General features: G+C 41.4%; 2 protein-coding genes across 2 annotated transcripts; one reads left to right on the top strand and one right to left on the bottom strand.

The window, feature by feature from the left end:
- Positions 1-866: 866 nt before the first annotated feature.
- Positions 867-3,995, bottom strand: ift20 (intraflagellar transport 20 homolog (Chlamydomonas)). Its single transcript, XM_069676668.1, has 5 exons — positions 3,923-3,995; positions 2,940-3,077; positions 2,734-2,819; positions 2,542-2,645; positions 867-1,594 (listed from the first exon to the last, which is right to left on the bottom strand). The coding sequence occupies exons 2-5, from the start codon at positions 3,064-3,066 to the stop codon at positions 1,513-1,515; spliced, it is 399 nt and encodes a 132-aa protein (XP_069532769.1). The 5' UTR covers positions 3,067-3,077; positions 3,923-3,995; the 3' UTR covers positions 867-1,512.
- An 877-nt stretch (positions 3,996-4,872) lies between these two features.
- On the top strand, positions 4,873-11,494 carry tnfaip1 (tumor necrosis factor, alpha-induced protein 1 (endothelial)). Its single transcript, XM_069676597.1, has 7 exons — positions 4,873-5,033; positions 6,173-6,528; positions 6,789-6,958; positions 8,838-8,921; positions 9,087-9,139; positions 9,304-9,499; positions 10,751-11,494. The coding sequence occupies exons 2-7, from the start codon at positions 6,282-6,284 to the stop codon at positions 10,979-10,981; spliced, it is 981 nt and encodes a 326-aa protein (XP_069532698.1). The 5' UTR covers positions 4,873-5,033; positions 6,173-6,281; the 3' UTR covers positions 10,982-11,494.
- Positions 11,495-12,139: the final 645 nt, after the last annotated feature.

Below are 12,139 nucleotides of genomic sequence, written 5' to 3'. Positions count from 1 at the left end.
GTCTCTTTTCCCATTGCCAGTGGAGTATCCTCCTGTCTCTTTTCTGCTGCGTCACCGTCTGACGTCACAAACGCTGACGAAGACGAGGTTAGTAAACAGTGAGGATGGTTAGGTCTTTATTGTATCTATTACTCATTCAGTCTGTTTATCAAATTCGGTGCCGACAAATTTTGAACGATGTTCGAGCGCTGCTCGGACGGAGACGGGCGGAATGTGTAGCTGAGATGACAATGAGTCGCAGAAGTTACCGAAGGAGCATAGCATCGCGCCGGAAAGGGGGCGGAGATTAGCGTGTCGACGCGGGTTTTATTTTTCCATCAATGCCGATCGGAGCCGAGGTGATAATTACCCGGGTCTGAATGCCGATTGTAACCTTTCGCACTAAGCAAAAAAGCCAGGTGTTAGCGTTTTCTTTGACCACTTTGTGTGCACATGAGGGCTTCTCACAGGGTTTTGGAGTATCTCGTTAATTCAGAAAAACAGAAATTGTTTTTCCTCAAGTGAATGCAATAAGCTTCCGTAGATAGATATGTGAAAACAAAACAAAAAACGAGTGATATTACTGCTACTAAAAAAGATGGGACGGACATAAGATCTGTATAGGGTAAAGTGAACAATGGGTAAAGACAAATGTTCTATCCCATGAGAGAATGATTGAGGTTGTTCAGAGGGTCAAAGGTCAGACTGCATGGCTTACATTTTTACTCTTAAAACTTAGATTTTGGAGACATTAGCTGACAAATGATGCCACTTTATTGGTCTTCATTATTTTATATCAAGGACAAGTGTAACTTTCAAACATAATATTTGATGGAACAGTTTACACAAAAAAAGAATTAGCGTTTAGACCACGACTCTTTGAAAGTTTTATTATCTTTTGTAATGAGAATAAATGATTTCAGCTCATCTTTATTGAAACAATACATAGTGACATGACGTTAAAATTTGCTCTGCTGCTCTCAAACACACGAAGACACGTTTTTGTGCAATATAATGCACTATTTATTCAAGTATAATCCTTCTTAGTCTAAAATAAACCACGAAAGACACAAAACAGACAGAAACAAACAGGAGGATGTATTGGTCATGTGTTGTGCCCACAGACTGGCTGTACCATGAGGAAGGAATAAAAGCAAACACAACACACAGATCAAATTAGGATGTCAACTTTTCTCCATCGTATTTACAGATGCATGCACATGCAGTATTTCAATTAATACAAAAAGTAGTAAAACTAGATATACACAGTAGTTCTTCAGTATAAATAGTATAAATAATATTCCTTTGTATAAATAGCTCCATCTTCTTCAATGTAGGTCTGAGATGTTGAGACGTTTGGTGTGAGGTGGAGATGTTTTTTTCTTGTTAGATGGTGTTGGAGCTTTGGGATTGCTTCAGAAAAAGAGTTGCAGCAGAGTGTTTCTCTGAAGGAGGGCGTCCCCCCGGAGAAAACAAGGACAGGCACTCTGGAAACGTGGTCGCAGATGTCGAACATCTTCTGCCGTCTAATCGTCACTTCTGCAGGATAAACTGGTCGATGAACTCGGTCTGCTCGGACTCCACTTTGGATAAGGCTTCATACTCGATACGATATCTGGAACAAGGAAACAAAGCAGAACTCATGGAATAAAGTATAGTTGATATGTTGGGACAGTGCCTGCTTATGACTACCTTTGTTTTTGAAAGTAATTATTGGCAGTTCAAAAAGTCCCAAGAAGACACCAGATGTTGTCAATGCATAAAGAAAGCAAGATTTTAACTTATAGCTTAAATCATATGACTGTAAGTAAAAAGTGGATGTAGCCTCTTGGTTTTAGATATGAAGCCAATTCTAAATTGCCTTAAACCTGCATTCTTTCTAATAACCAGCAGGGGGCGACTCCACTGGTTGCAATAAGAAGTTATACCAAACAAATGGGGACAATGAGCCTACTTCTCTCTTGATTTATTCCCTCAGTAAACATTTTCCTAATGAGTTAATGGTCTCAATCTCTAGTTTCAAGTCTTCAACACAGCATGATGTTAAGGGCGAGGCTACCTGTGATTGACAAGTCGCTCAAGAATTGTCTTTGTTCAGCGTTCGGTTATACTAATAGACACTCAAGAGGTGTTGGCTGTACATATTTTTCAGTAAGTACAGTTTGTTTAATGCCTGTTTTCACTTGTCAAACCCACTTGCTTCTATCTCCACCTTCTCAAATATTGTTGCTCCAACAAAACAACATGAACTCGTGGAAATACCTTGTTTTAAGATGGACTTAAAACAGGTAATTTATTAGGTCGGGCAAAAGTATAAACATCTTAAACCACTGAGTTTTTCTGAAAACCATCATCAGGCCGGCTTTTAAATGACCTATGGTAGCTTTTAATGGTTGTTGAAGACTATATTTCACAAACGCTGCTGGTACATACAGTAAGGAAGTTTGTTTTCTGGTCACACAAGCTGCTTATTTGTGTGCTTAATTTATTTTAACAGGAAACCAGGACCTGTCTTTCCAAAACGACCAATCTGTTTATGATGTCCACTCATGCATTGTTTACCTCTCCAGCTGCATCTTCTTCTCAGCTATGAGAGCCTGAAGCTGCTGCTGTTGAGCTTCTCTTTGCTTAGCCACCGACTTCAACAAGTTCCTGGCTCCAATTGCCTAAAAGGAAGAAGAAAAAAAGAATGATTTTAAAATATGATGACTACTTTATTAGCTGATGAAACGCAGCTTGACATGCAGAGCTTACCTTCATCTTTTCTGTCTCTGCTTCTTTTGCCAGCTCATCCACCAGCTCAATCAGACCTCCCACTATCTTCTGAAACTGGCCAATTTCTGCAACAAAAAACAAAAACAAAACAAAAAACACATATTAGCACATCCAGTCAGACCTGTTGATGTCTGATGGAGAAAACACAATCACAATAGGCTTCACAAAAAAAAAACAGTGCTTACTGTCCACAAACTCTTTACACTCCTCCTTGAGCTCTGAGGTCTTTTGGCTGACATCAGGCTCCAGGACCCGTAGCTTGTTGAGTTCATCAAAATAAAAGCCTGCCTCGGCTAATGGGTCTTTAGCCATAGCCACAGGGCCTGTCAGAAAGGAGACATAAAGCATTAGGGATGTAAAACAGGTCAGCACAGAAAACACACCATTAAAATATAGCTTTGACTTTTAATTGGGAAAGAGAGATATTTTTGCAGATAAAAGACGTAATATCCGTTAGATACTTTACCCTCAAATCAACAGGCTTTACAGCTTGATAACTAAGTGCTGACAAGTAGCTTGTTATCTGACTATCACACACAGAGAACAAGTATTTTGCTGACAGTAAGTCTGTATCACAAACTGGCAGCTGAAACTTAAACATATGAACTGCTTGTTGATACAAAGAAAACATTTAGCTGAACTATGACCTTGAATAGGAGACTACCATATGGCAAGTCAAACCAGCACCTCCGCTTGCATAAAACAAGAGCTTTAAGTACATTCTAAGCGTTGTCAAATGCATGGCTATAGCATTATAATCTAACGTTAGGTTTCCTTAAAATGTACCATAAGCTATCAAGCTGATATTAACGTTAGCTTAACATGTATCGTGTTTAAAAGATTGTAATTACTTCATGTTAACTTCACACAACTAAAATAACGGTTGAGGTTGGTCTAAATGTGTAAAAGGTATCACCTAGCAAACCTTTTCACATACTTTTGACTTATTTCCCTACAGACATCCTGTCTATGGTCCAACCCAACATAACCGAAAAAAATAGTACAATTAACTCAGCTAACGTTAGCTACATTTCGCTAGCTTGCTAAAAAAAAAAGCTTATTGGACAACAAGGTACAAACATACACAGCCCTCGTCAAGGTCCATAGAAAGTCAGCTCTATATTAATCCGTATTTAGCTTCGTTTGGGGAAGAAAACGATTCATTTACCTTTTCAAACCGCTATCGCCGTTAACTCAGATGGCTCTGTTTTCTGTGGCTATGTGGCATAGCAAAGTAGAACACATTGATGCATTCACGCGCTCCTCGGATTCGCGGGTTTGCCAGGCTGGGACGTCGTCGTCCCACTTCGGTGTGTTCATCACCTTTAAATGGTAAAATAGTAAAAACATGGATGCTATAAAAGAATATTTTTAGAACCCATATATTTTCTCCGACTTTCCGACATTCCTAGTTGCTGCTGCCGATTTAAAGGAGCCTTCATGTGATTTTCTCTGGTTGGAAACTTGTTTTTCCGATTATTCAGACAAGACTGAATGCAGGATAGCTCCTCCTCCTCGTGCTGCCAGGGAAACCAAATGCTCAATGCACATCAAAATAAAACCTAGACCAGAATTTGTTTGCACCAGTCCATAATCTAGATTATAGGCTTTTCTCAAGAGTAGCCAACAATCTTACCCAGATACCTCAGTTAACCTGCTTCTAGGAACCCACATCTGTCCTGAGCACATGCAGCAAAACAAATTATGGCTTAACAGCTTTATTTAATTGTTATGCTCCAACAGGAAACATTCGTACTTCTTACTAAACTGCCATCCAATAGGGCTGTATAAAAAGGCAAAATATCACGTTTACTGTCGCAAGATGCTCCAAAGGATTCAAATTCTCCTTTTTTATTCATACAAAGTATAGAAAAAACTCTAACTCTAAAGTTTGTTCTTAAATTAATTTCGTTTCATGTAATAATTCATAATAAAGTCAACATCAAATAACTAAAATAAAATAGAAATAAAACCTACACGAATATGTCATAACTTCATTAAATGGAGAAGAATAGCCACGTAAAAGCAGACCTGATATCGGCTTGTAATGCCCGTTGCTGACTGTGGGGGACAGCATTGTGTTTCGGGATGAACAGCCCACCCGAAAGTCAATTGAAGAAGAAGAAGAAAAACGAAGGGGCGAGAGTTTAACTTTACATACTTTTTACAACTCAAACTAAATACTGTTGTAATTGCTGTTTTACGGTACTTAAGGCAATATTAATCAGCCATACGCTGTGTGGCTACCTGACAACAAAAATAACAGCGCGGAGAGGTCGGTAAGTAAACGTCAAAGTTAGTTACGTGTTGTTCTCTGCTGTAGCTATGAAGCTAGGGACGATAAAGTTGCGCACTCCATTGAAAAATCTGGAAATTTAATGTCACTTTTCCGTAGTATCACATACACATCTGGATAACTTTAACATTTTAAGAATGATGATAAACATTATAACTAATTTGATGTCTGTCAAACTCTGAGTCCATATATTGTCAACTTTAAGGATATTGTAGTTTGTCTAAGTTTAGCTAACTGTGCTAACATGAGCAAAACACACCCACGGAGGAAGAAGCGTAACGTTACAATAATATTTTGTTGCAATAGAACATAAAGTATTGGAGTATCAGCACGACGAATTCATCTGAAGATCATTACAAGTCATAATTTACTTAAGTAATCATATACAATGTCATGACGATTGTCGAAAACCAGGAAAATATTTAAATTGACAAATTTTAAAGGGAGTTCCTCTCAACACCATTTCTGCATGGGAACAAACGGAACACCAGAGCTTACCACGTAGCTCAAATTGTTTTCCTTACAATCCCTGAAATAGTTACTAAACGTTATTAGTTGAATCAGGAAGTTGTCTTGATAATTTGTTAAACTGGGTTAGCTGTTGTTAACCTATCCTGGTTTGTTTTGTGGAGCAGAGAGTAAGTTTAACAGGTAGTCAATTACGATAGAAGGCAGCTATTTGAATTAAAACAATGATGTCCATTTAAGAGCGAATAAAACAGGTTTTTTTAGCCTTTGTTGTGACACATAAAGCTGTCACACTAAATTACGTAAGCTGAGCTTGCTCCACTTTAATAGGGTACCAACAACTCGGTTAGATATGAACTGCACATTTCTTTAAATTTCAACATAAAAGACCTACCTGGTGTTGTTGATTTACCTCAAATTTGTTGATATTCGCACCCTCCCTGCCTTTTGGTTTCTTGCCAGCCAAATTCCATTTAATGTAAAGGGGAACTGAGGAAAAGAGAAAGTTAGGTAGCTTCCTTTAGAGTAGTGTGGTACATGCCTTCAGCCACTGGGTGTCCTTCTTTACCAGCAAAACAATCTCTATCAATATGACCTTTCCTGTGTAGCTCCATGGAGAATATATAGCTTCAGCTGAGCTCTGTGTTTCTCCAGGAATGATCTGGACCAGTAAGAGGTTGTGGCGGCCTCATCAGTAGCTGTCACCACGGCGGGGGACCTCCGGACCTCCGTCTGCAGGGTGGTCATCTACCTCCAAAGGGACATGTCCGGGGACAGCTGCCTGCCCCAGCATCACACCCAGTCCCACTGCACCTCCCCAGCCCCTCCTCTGGCCTGTCCCAAGACCAAAACCTGCAGCTATCGAGGAGCGGTGGGCTTAGGCAACAAGTATGTGCGGCTCAATGTGGGCGGGACCCTGTTTTACACCACACTGCAGGTGCTTACAAAGCAGAACTCCATGCTGAGGGAAATGTTCAGCGGAAAGAAGGAAGTGTTCACTGATAAAGAAGGTAAGCTTTTTTCTTTAATGTACACACAAGCTGCATGTCCGCTGTACTAGTGACAAAATTATTTTATTCTTTTATCTTTACACTTAATGCCAAACTGTGAAAGTACTGGTAATCTAGCATGACATTGCAGGTTAAAATACAACATAATACTCTACAACCCAAAGTTTCACATCTATATGTAATCTAAAACTGTGGGTCAAGAGCTGTTTAGATGTTTAGATGTAAACGTACACTCAGCACTGTGCTTTATATCTGTTCAGGTTGGATCCTGATCGACCGCAGCGGGAAACACTTTGGCAGCATCCTGTGTTACCTGCGTGACAGCACCGTCACTTTACCTAAAGGTCGTCAGGCCGTCCAAGAGCTGCTGGCTGAGGCAAAGTATTACCTCATCGAGGGCCTGGTGGAGCTTTGTCAAAACAGCCTACAGGTCAGTCCCACACACACACACACACACACACACACACTGACTGAATATGGAGCAAAGAGGATGTAGTGGACAGTTTGTGTATAGTGTGTGTTGCATAAACACGTTAACTATCGTATCATTTTAATGAACAGCCATTGAAATGAACAAGGATTTAGTCCCAGTCCGAAGCCGAATGAACAAACGAACACTGAATAACCCAAAGAGACCGAATGACCAATACGCACACATAATCGTTAAACCAGTTATTTTTTATTTATGGCCCATACTCTTTAGTTTGTTCTTTTTAAGGCTGTTTAAGAACTCAGTTGTATATCTTTGTTTAAACATCGACAGTCCTGTGTTTGCTGCATTAGTTGCTTCCATCCGGCTCTACAACAGAGCCCCACAGGTTCACAGATTTGATTTGCTGTCGATAACGGTGTCACTCGTGCCTCTAAGCTGTGGCAGAAACACAGTTTGCTGCAGCATCTGTGTGATTCAACTGTCAGAGGGTTTGCATCACACAGACAGATGTTCACAGAGATGTCTGCTGGGCTGCAGAGGCTGCTGTGGTTTCCAGGAGGACAGACGGCGAAGCAGCAAGTCATTGAATTCTGATCTCACCAGCTGTCAGTCGTTCATTCATCATCATCATGATGTCAAGTTTATGAATGAACAGCACGCCACCGGCCTCCTCTGAGGTCCACTACATACTCTGTAATGAGAGCAAGGGACACTGCAATGTCGGGTGTTTTTATACTATTTATTATTTTATTCTTTTGTTCCAACACAACACCAACACCTCCTACCACATGATGCATCTCATTCGCTACATGAACAACAAAATACACAGCTATACCTCTTTCTGTATTAACAACTGTGTGTAGTGGGGCTGTACAATTAATCGATTATTAATCCCGATCATAATTTGTCTTCCCACGATTAATAAACATGATCGACGGTGATATTGACGTTTAAAATGCTCCGCCCGTAGAAAACTCTGCTGCATATAAAATCAAGCGCTCCCTAAATTAACAGCCCCTCCTCCAGGGGGCGATGGAGAGGTTGGGGCTTCACGTTTGGGGGGAGCTAGCATGTCGTGATGAGCGCCTACCTTGCAGCGGCAGTTTAGAGTTGAAGAGTAAACAACAGAGACAGTCGGAGAAACTAAAGTCAAATGTCTGGAACAGAAGATGAAGAGCTGGTCCTATCGCTTGTTTGGAGGTGTTTCAGGTTTAGGGCGAGTAATGATAAGAAGAAAAATAATCAGCAAAGAGGTCTGAAACCTGCGTCTGCGCCGGCAAAGCAACACGACTTACTTTTTGAAGCGGCTGAAAAAACAGCACAAAGTGCAGCATGATGAGTGTGTGAAGGCCGAGAGGAAGAACGAGCGGCTCCCCGTCCTCGTCCAGCGTCAAGTCAGACATCCAGAACAGAGACGCTGCACAGAGACACCATGTCTACCCAACACCCAAAGACACACTGACATTACCCATGTAATATCTAAAGCTGCTCAGGATTTAAAATACCTTGATTTCCCTATAAGATCATGAAACAGGTAATTCCTTAACAGAAACATGCTGGATTTAGAGTCACCTTGTTTTTGACGTCCATGTTGTCAGTTGAAGACATTTTTAATGGAGTAATCCAGGCCGAGTTTCACAAACATTGCCTTTCAAACCTATCAACCTGACTGTGTTGGAAATGCACAGGTAGAAAGGTGAGGTGCACCCTGCTACCTATGCTGTATTAACGTGTGTATTGTTGCCTGCTGCTCTGCCTCCTTTCTTCACCCTTTTATACATTTGGCTGTTTTAAACGATATATTTTGTAAGTAAAATTTAACCTAAACTATGAGCTTGAAAAACTCTGTATGTGCATGGTTGTTTGTGATTGACAGGACAATAAAGAGCAGCCCATGTGTGTTATACCTGTGGTCACCTCCAGTAAGGAAGAGGAGCGGCTCATCCAGTCTTCTACGAAGGTAAACAAACGCAGTGGCTCCTATAAATCCTTTATTAGTGGCAGAACAGAAACCGCATTTTAACAGCTTAGTTAGATCCTGCAACAACCAGAACAAATACCTGTAAATTATAATATTACAGCGATGAAAACAGGATATTAAATCTGTTGTTTTTCCCTCTGTCAGCCCGTGGTGAAGCTGCTGTACAACAGAAGCAATAACAAGTACTCCTACACCAGGTGAGAAAGTCCGCCTGCTTCCATCAGAGCAAAGATGAATGATTTATTTCTTCTTCAAAGTCCTCCGTGTGGGCAGCGGTGATTTTTCCAGCTAATAAAGAAACGAGCCTCGGGCCAAGAGAGCAGAGTAAATGATTAAAGGGCTTCTCCTCCACCTTTGACAGTAACTCAGACGACAACCTGCTGAAGAACATCGAGCTGTTCGACAGGCTGTCTCTCAGCTTCAACGGCCGCGTCCTCTTCATCAAAGACGTGATCGGAGATGAGATCTGCTGCTGGTCGTTTTACGGTCAGGCTCGCAAGCTGGCGGAGGTCTGCTGCACCTCCATCGTCTACGCCACGGAGAAGAAGCAGACCAAGGTAAAGGCAAATTCTGGTATTATCAAACCGGGCCCTTATTTATTTATTTATTTATTTAGAGGTCTACGTGATTAATAAGTTCTGGAGTTTCTCCAGTAGATTTCTTCAGCTGGCGGTGCCTGTTTTTGCCTCTAAGCCTGACAACGTTGTGGAAATGGCCCATGTAGATAAAAACCTTTTATGTTAAAGTTTAGGTCCTTTTTTTTATAACCAGAAACACCTGTTGCATCGCTTTCTTCAAATCTGCCAGACTCCACTGACAAAAACAATAATTATATCCCTCAGATCAGAATAGTTTCTGGTCTTCTGCTGCCGTGATCGGGTCGTTTGCTTGCGGTTTAATGCAGGTTTGGAAATAAGATAAGATACAACTTTATTAACCCCGAAGGATTATAGTGTCGGATAGCTCCAAAAATACAGAACAAATTAGAGAAATGGGAAAAATCAACTCAAATATAAGAGAAAAGATAAAGTGTTAAGGTTGATGCAAAAGAGGCAGTGCCTAAAAGAAACCTCTTCTGAAAGCTACCTCGGCTTTAAAAAGCAGGCACAAAAGTAAGATGCATAAACCAATCCTGAAAACGGCAAACATATTCTCGGTTCAGACGTAGCGGGCCTTTCTGTGTGGAGTCTGCATGTTCTCCCCGTCCGGGTACTCCGGCTTCCTCCCACAGTCCATGCTCGTTAGGTTCAGTGGTGACTCTAAATTAACCGTAGGTGTGAATGTGAGTGTGAAAGGTTGTCTGTCCCAGTGATTGGCCCAATCCCAATCTCCACCCTGAAGCCTAAGCACTGAACCCTCACGGACTTTGATAACGTCAGGCGTGCTGTGTGTGAGTCTGTAACTACCAAAGGAAAGTGTGCAGATCTGCGGACGCAGGGAAAGTCAGAGTCCTCACACACTTGGTGACAGTGGGACAGCACTACGCACTCACACACTCAGCAGGAACGCACCTCAAAGTCTGTGAGTCGTTGAGTGTGGCGACTGGGATTGGGCCATATTATATATGAATGGGTTTGTTCTTTGCACCAATTTAAGGCGATTCACTGACTTACAATAAGGACTGAGATGTCGTAAAGATGACATTTAAATCCTAGCAGAACAAAACCAGCAATTGCACGGTGCAACCAGTTTATAGCTTGGCCTGCAGGCATGACTGAAGCATGGGATATACAACCTTGACCTGTATATTGTTAGGATTATTTAATACATTAATTCAAAATATAGATACATCCTCCTTCCTCCTTCAGGTGGAGTTCCCTGAAGCTCGCATCTACGAGGAGACTCTGAACACGCTGCTTTACGAGACGATGCCGCTGCCCGATAACTCCCTGCTGGAGGCGACGCGTCGGAGCTACAACAACTGCGGCTCCCTCAGCGAGGAAGAGGACGGGCCCGGAGGAGCTGAGGTTCGAGAGCGCGTCCGTCGAATCCACGTCAAGAGGTACAGCACGTACGACGACCGGCAGCTCGGACACTGAGACTGACAAGTGACGACAGAATTCAGAGGACGAACATTCAAATGTGAAACGTGTCGATGCTCCTGTGAATTGTTTTAATATCTTTCTTTAATCACCACTATCTAAGAAGTCCACCTGTGGCCTTGATTTATTTGCATCTGACTTTTCACATAAGATAGCTGTGGTGTCGTCTGCTCTGTCATAATTTATGAATTATTATCAGAGAATTCAGAGCGACCACTTTCTCATATTTGAACTGTGTTTTTTTGTATTAAATGTAGATTAGTAGTGGAGGGAAAATCACTAACGTGCACTATTTCTTAGATGAAATATTGTTACAATCGAAGCACTTACACTCTGAATCAGCAGGAGAGCATGTTTCATATTTATAAAGCGTATTTTCATAAACATTTTTACAACATTTACAACAGTCAGTTTGCCAAAGATGAAAATCCTGAATAGTGTGCCTCTAACTCGTTTTAATGCAGTTTACCATGATGCCTTTTTTCCAGTTGTGAAGATAAAAATTCTTCTTATTAAACTACCGTCTGTCTTTGTTTTGTTTCTTTGGAAGTCTGTATGTCAGAAAAACGACGTCCGCTAACCAAAAGACACTTTTCACTTAGACGTCAAAGATCCGGCACGTCGGCTTTCGTGACACAGCGTCAGGGGAATTCATCTCAAGTAAAATGTTTGATCTAGAGCAGACTGTTAGCTGAACTTACTGCAGATGATTAATAAGAAGCTAAATCGTCGTCCGATCGCGCTGATGGGAGCCGGGTCATTACGGAGGATTACGTTCCGCCTGCTTTTGCTCTCCTCACAGACTGTTCATCCTGCATACGCCGCAGCCTGCTGATACGTGATTGGTCAATATTACTTTGACTACAAGTGTAGTACAAACCCGGAAATCCCCGTCCCTGCCTACTGATTCTACATTTCTGTGTAGAATCTCTAAATAGAGACCTCACGTCCATCCCATTCTTGTGAACGCGATATCTCAGGAACGCCTTGAAGGAATTTCTACAAATTATCCACAAACGTCCACTTTGACTCCAGGATGAAGTGATAGATCTTCTGTGCTGCCGGGGTGAAGGTGTGTGTGAAGCATCCACGTTTCGCCAAGAAATATACTTAATACCTTTTTGTTAAATTCCTTCAAAGTCTTCACTGAACGAG

Source organism: Semicossyphus pulcher, unplaced genomic scaffold, assembly GCF_022749685.1.
Source record: "Semicossyphus pulcher isolate SPU_LCO1_2020_fin unplaced genomic scaffold, fSemPul1.0.p SCAF_26, whole genome shotgun sequence".
Lineage (NCBI taxonomy): Eukaryota > Metazoa > Chordata > Actinopteri > Labriformes > Labridae > Semicossyphus > Semicossyphus pulcher.
Note: the sequence above shows the minus strand (reverse complement) of the source record. Positions and strands in the feature narration are given on the sequence as shown.

Bases quoted from the DNA above. Each gene is read 5' to 3' on its own strand.
- ift20 (XM_069676668.1), bottom strand. From the start codon at position 3,066: ATGGCTAAAGACCCATTAGCCGAGGCAGGCTTTTATTTTGATGAACTC. The intron at 2,820-2,939 runs GTAAGCACTGTT...TTTTTGTTGCAG, and splicing joins GTGTAAAGAGTTTGTGGACA to AAATTGGCCAGTTTCAGAAG. The intron at 2,646-2,733 runs GTAAGCTCTGCA...TCTTCCTTTTAG, and splicing joins CAGAGACAGAAAAGATGAAG to GCAATTGGAGCCAGGAACTT.
- tnfaip1 (XM_069676597.1), top strand. From the start codon at position 6,282: ATGTCCGGGGACAGCTGCCTGCCCCAGCATCACACCCAGTCCCACTGC. The intron at 9,140-9,303 runs GTGAGAAAGTCC...CACCTTTGACAG, and splicing joins AACAAGTACTCCTACACCAG to TAACTCAGACGACAACCTGC. The intron at 9,500-10,750 runs GTAAAGGCAAAT...TTCCTCCTTCAG, and splicing joins CGGAGAAGAAGCAGACCAAG to GTGGAGTTCCCTGAAGCTCG.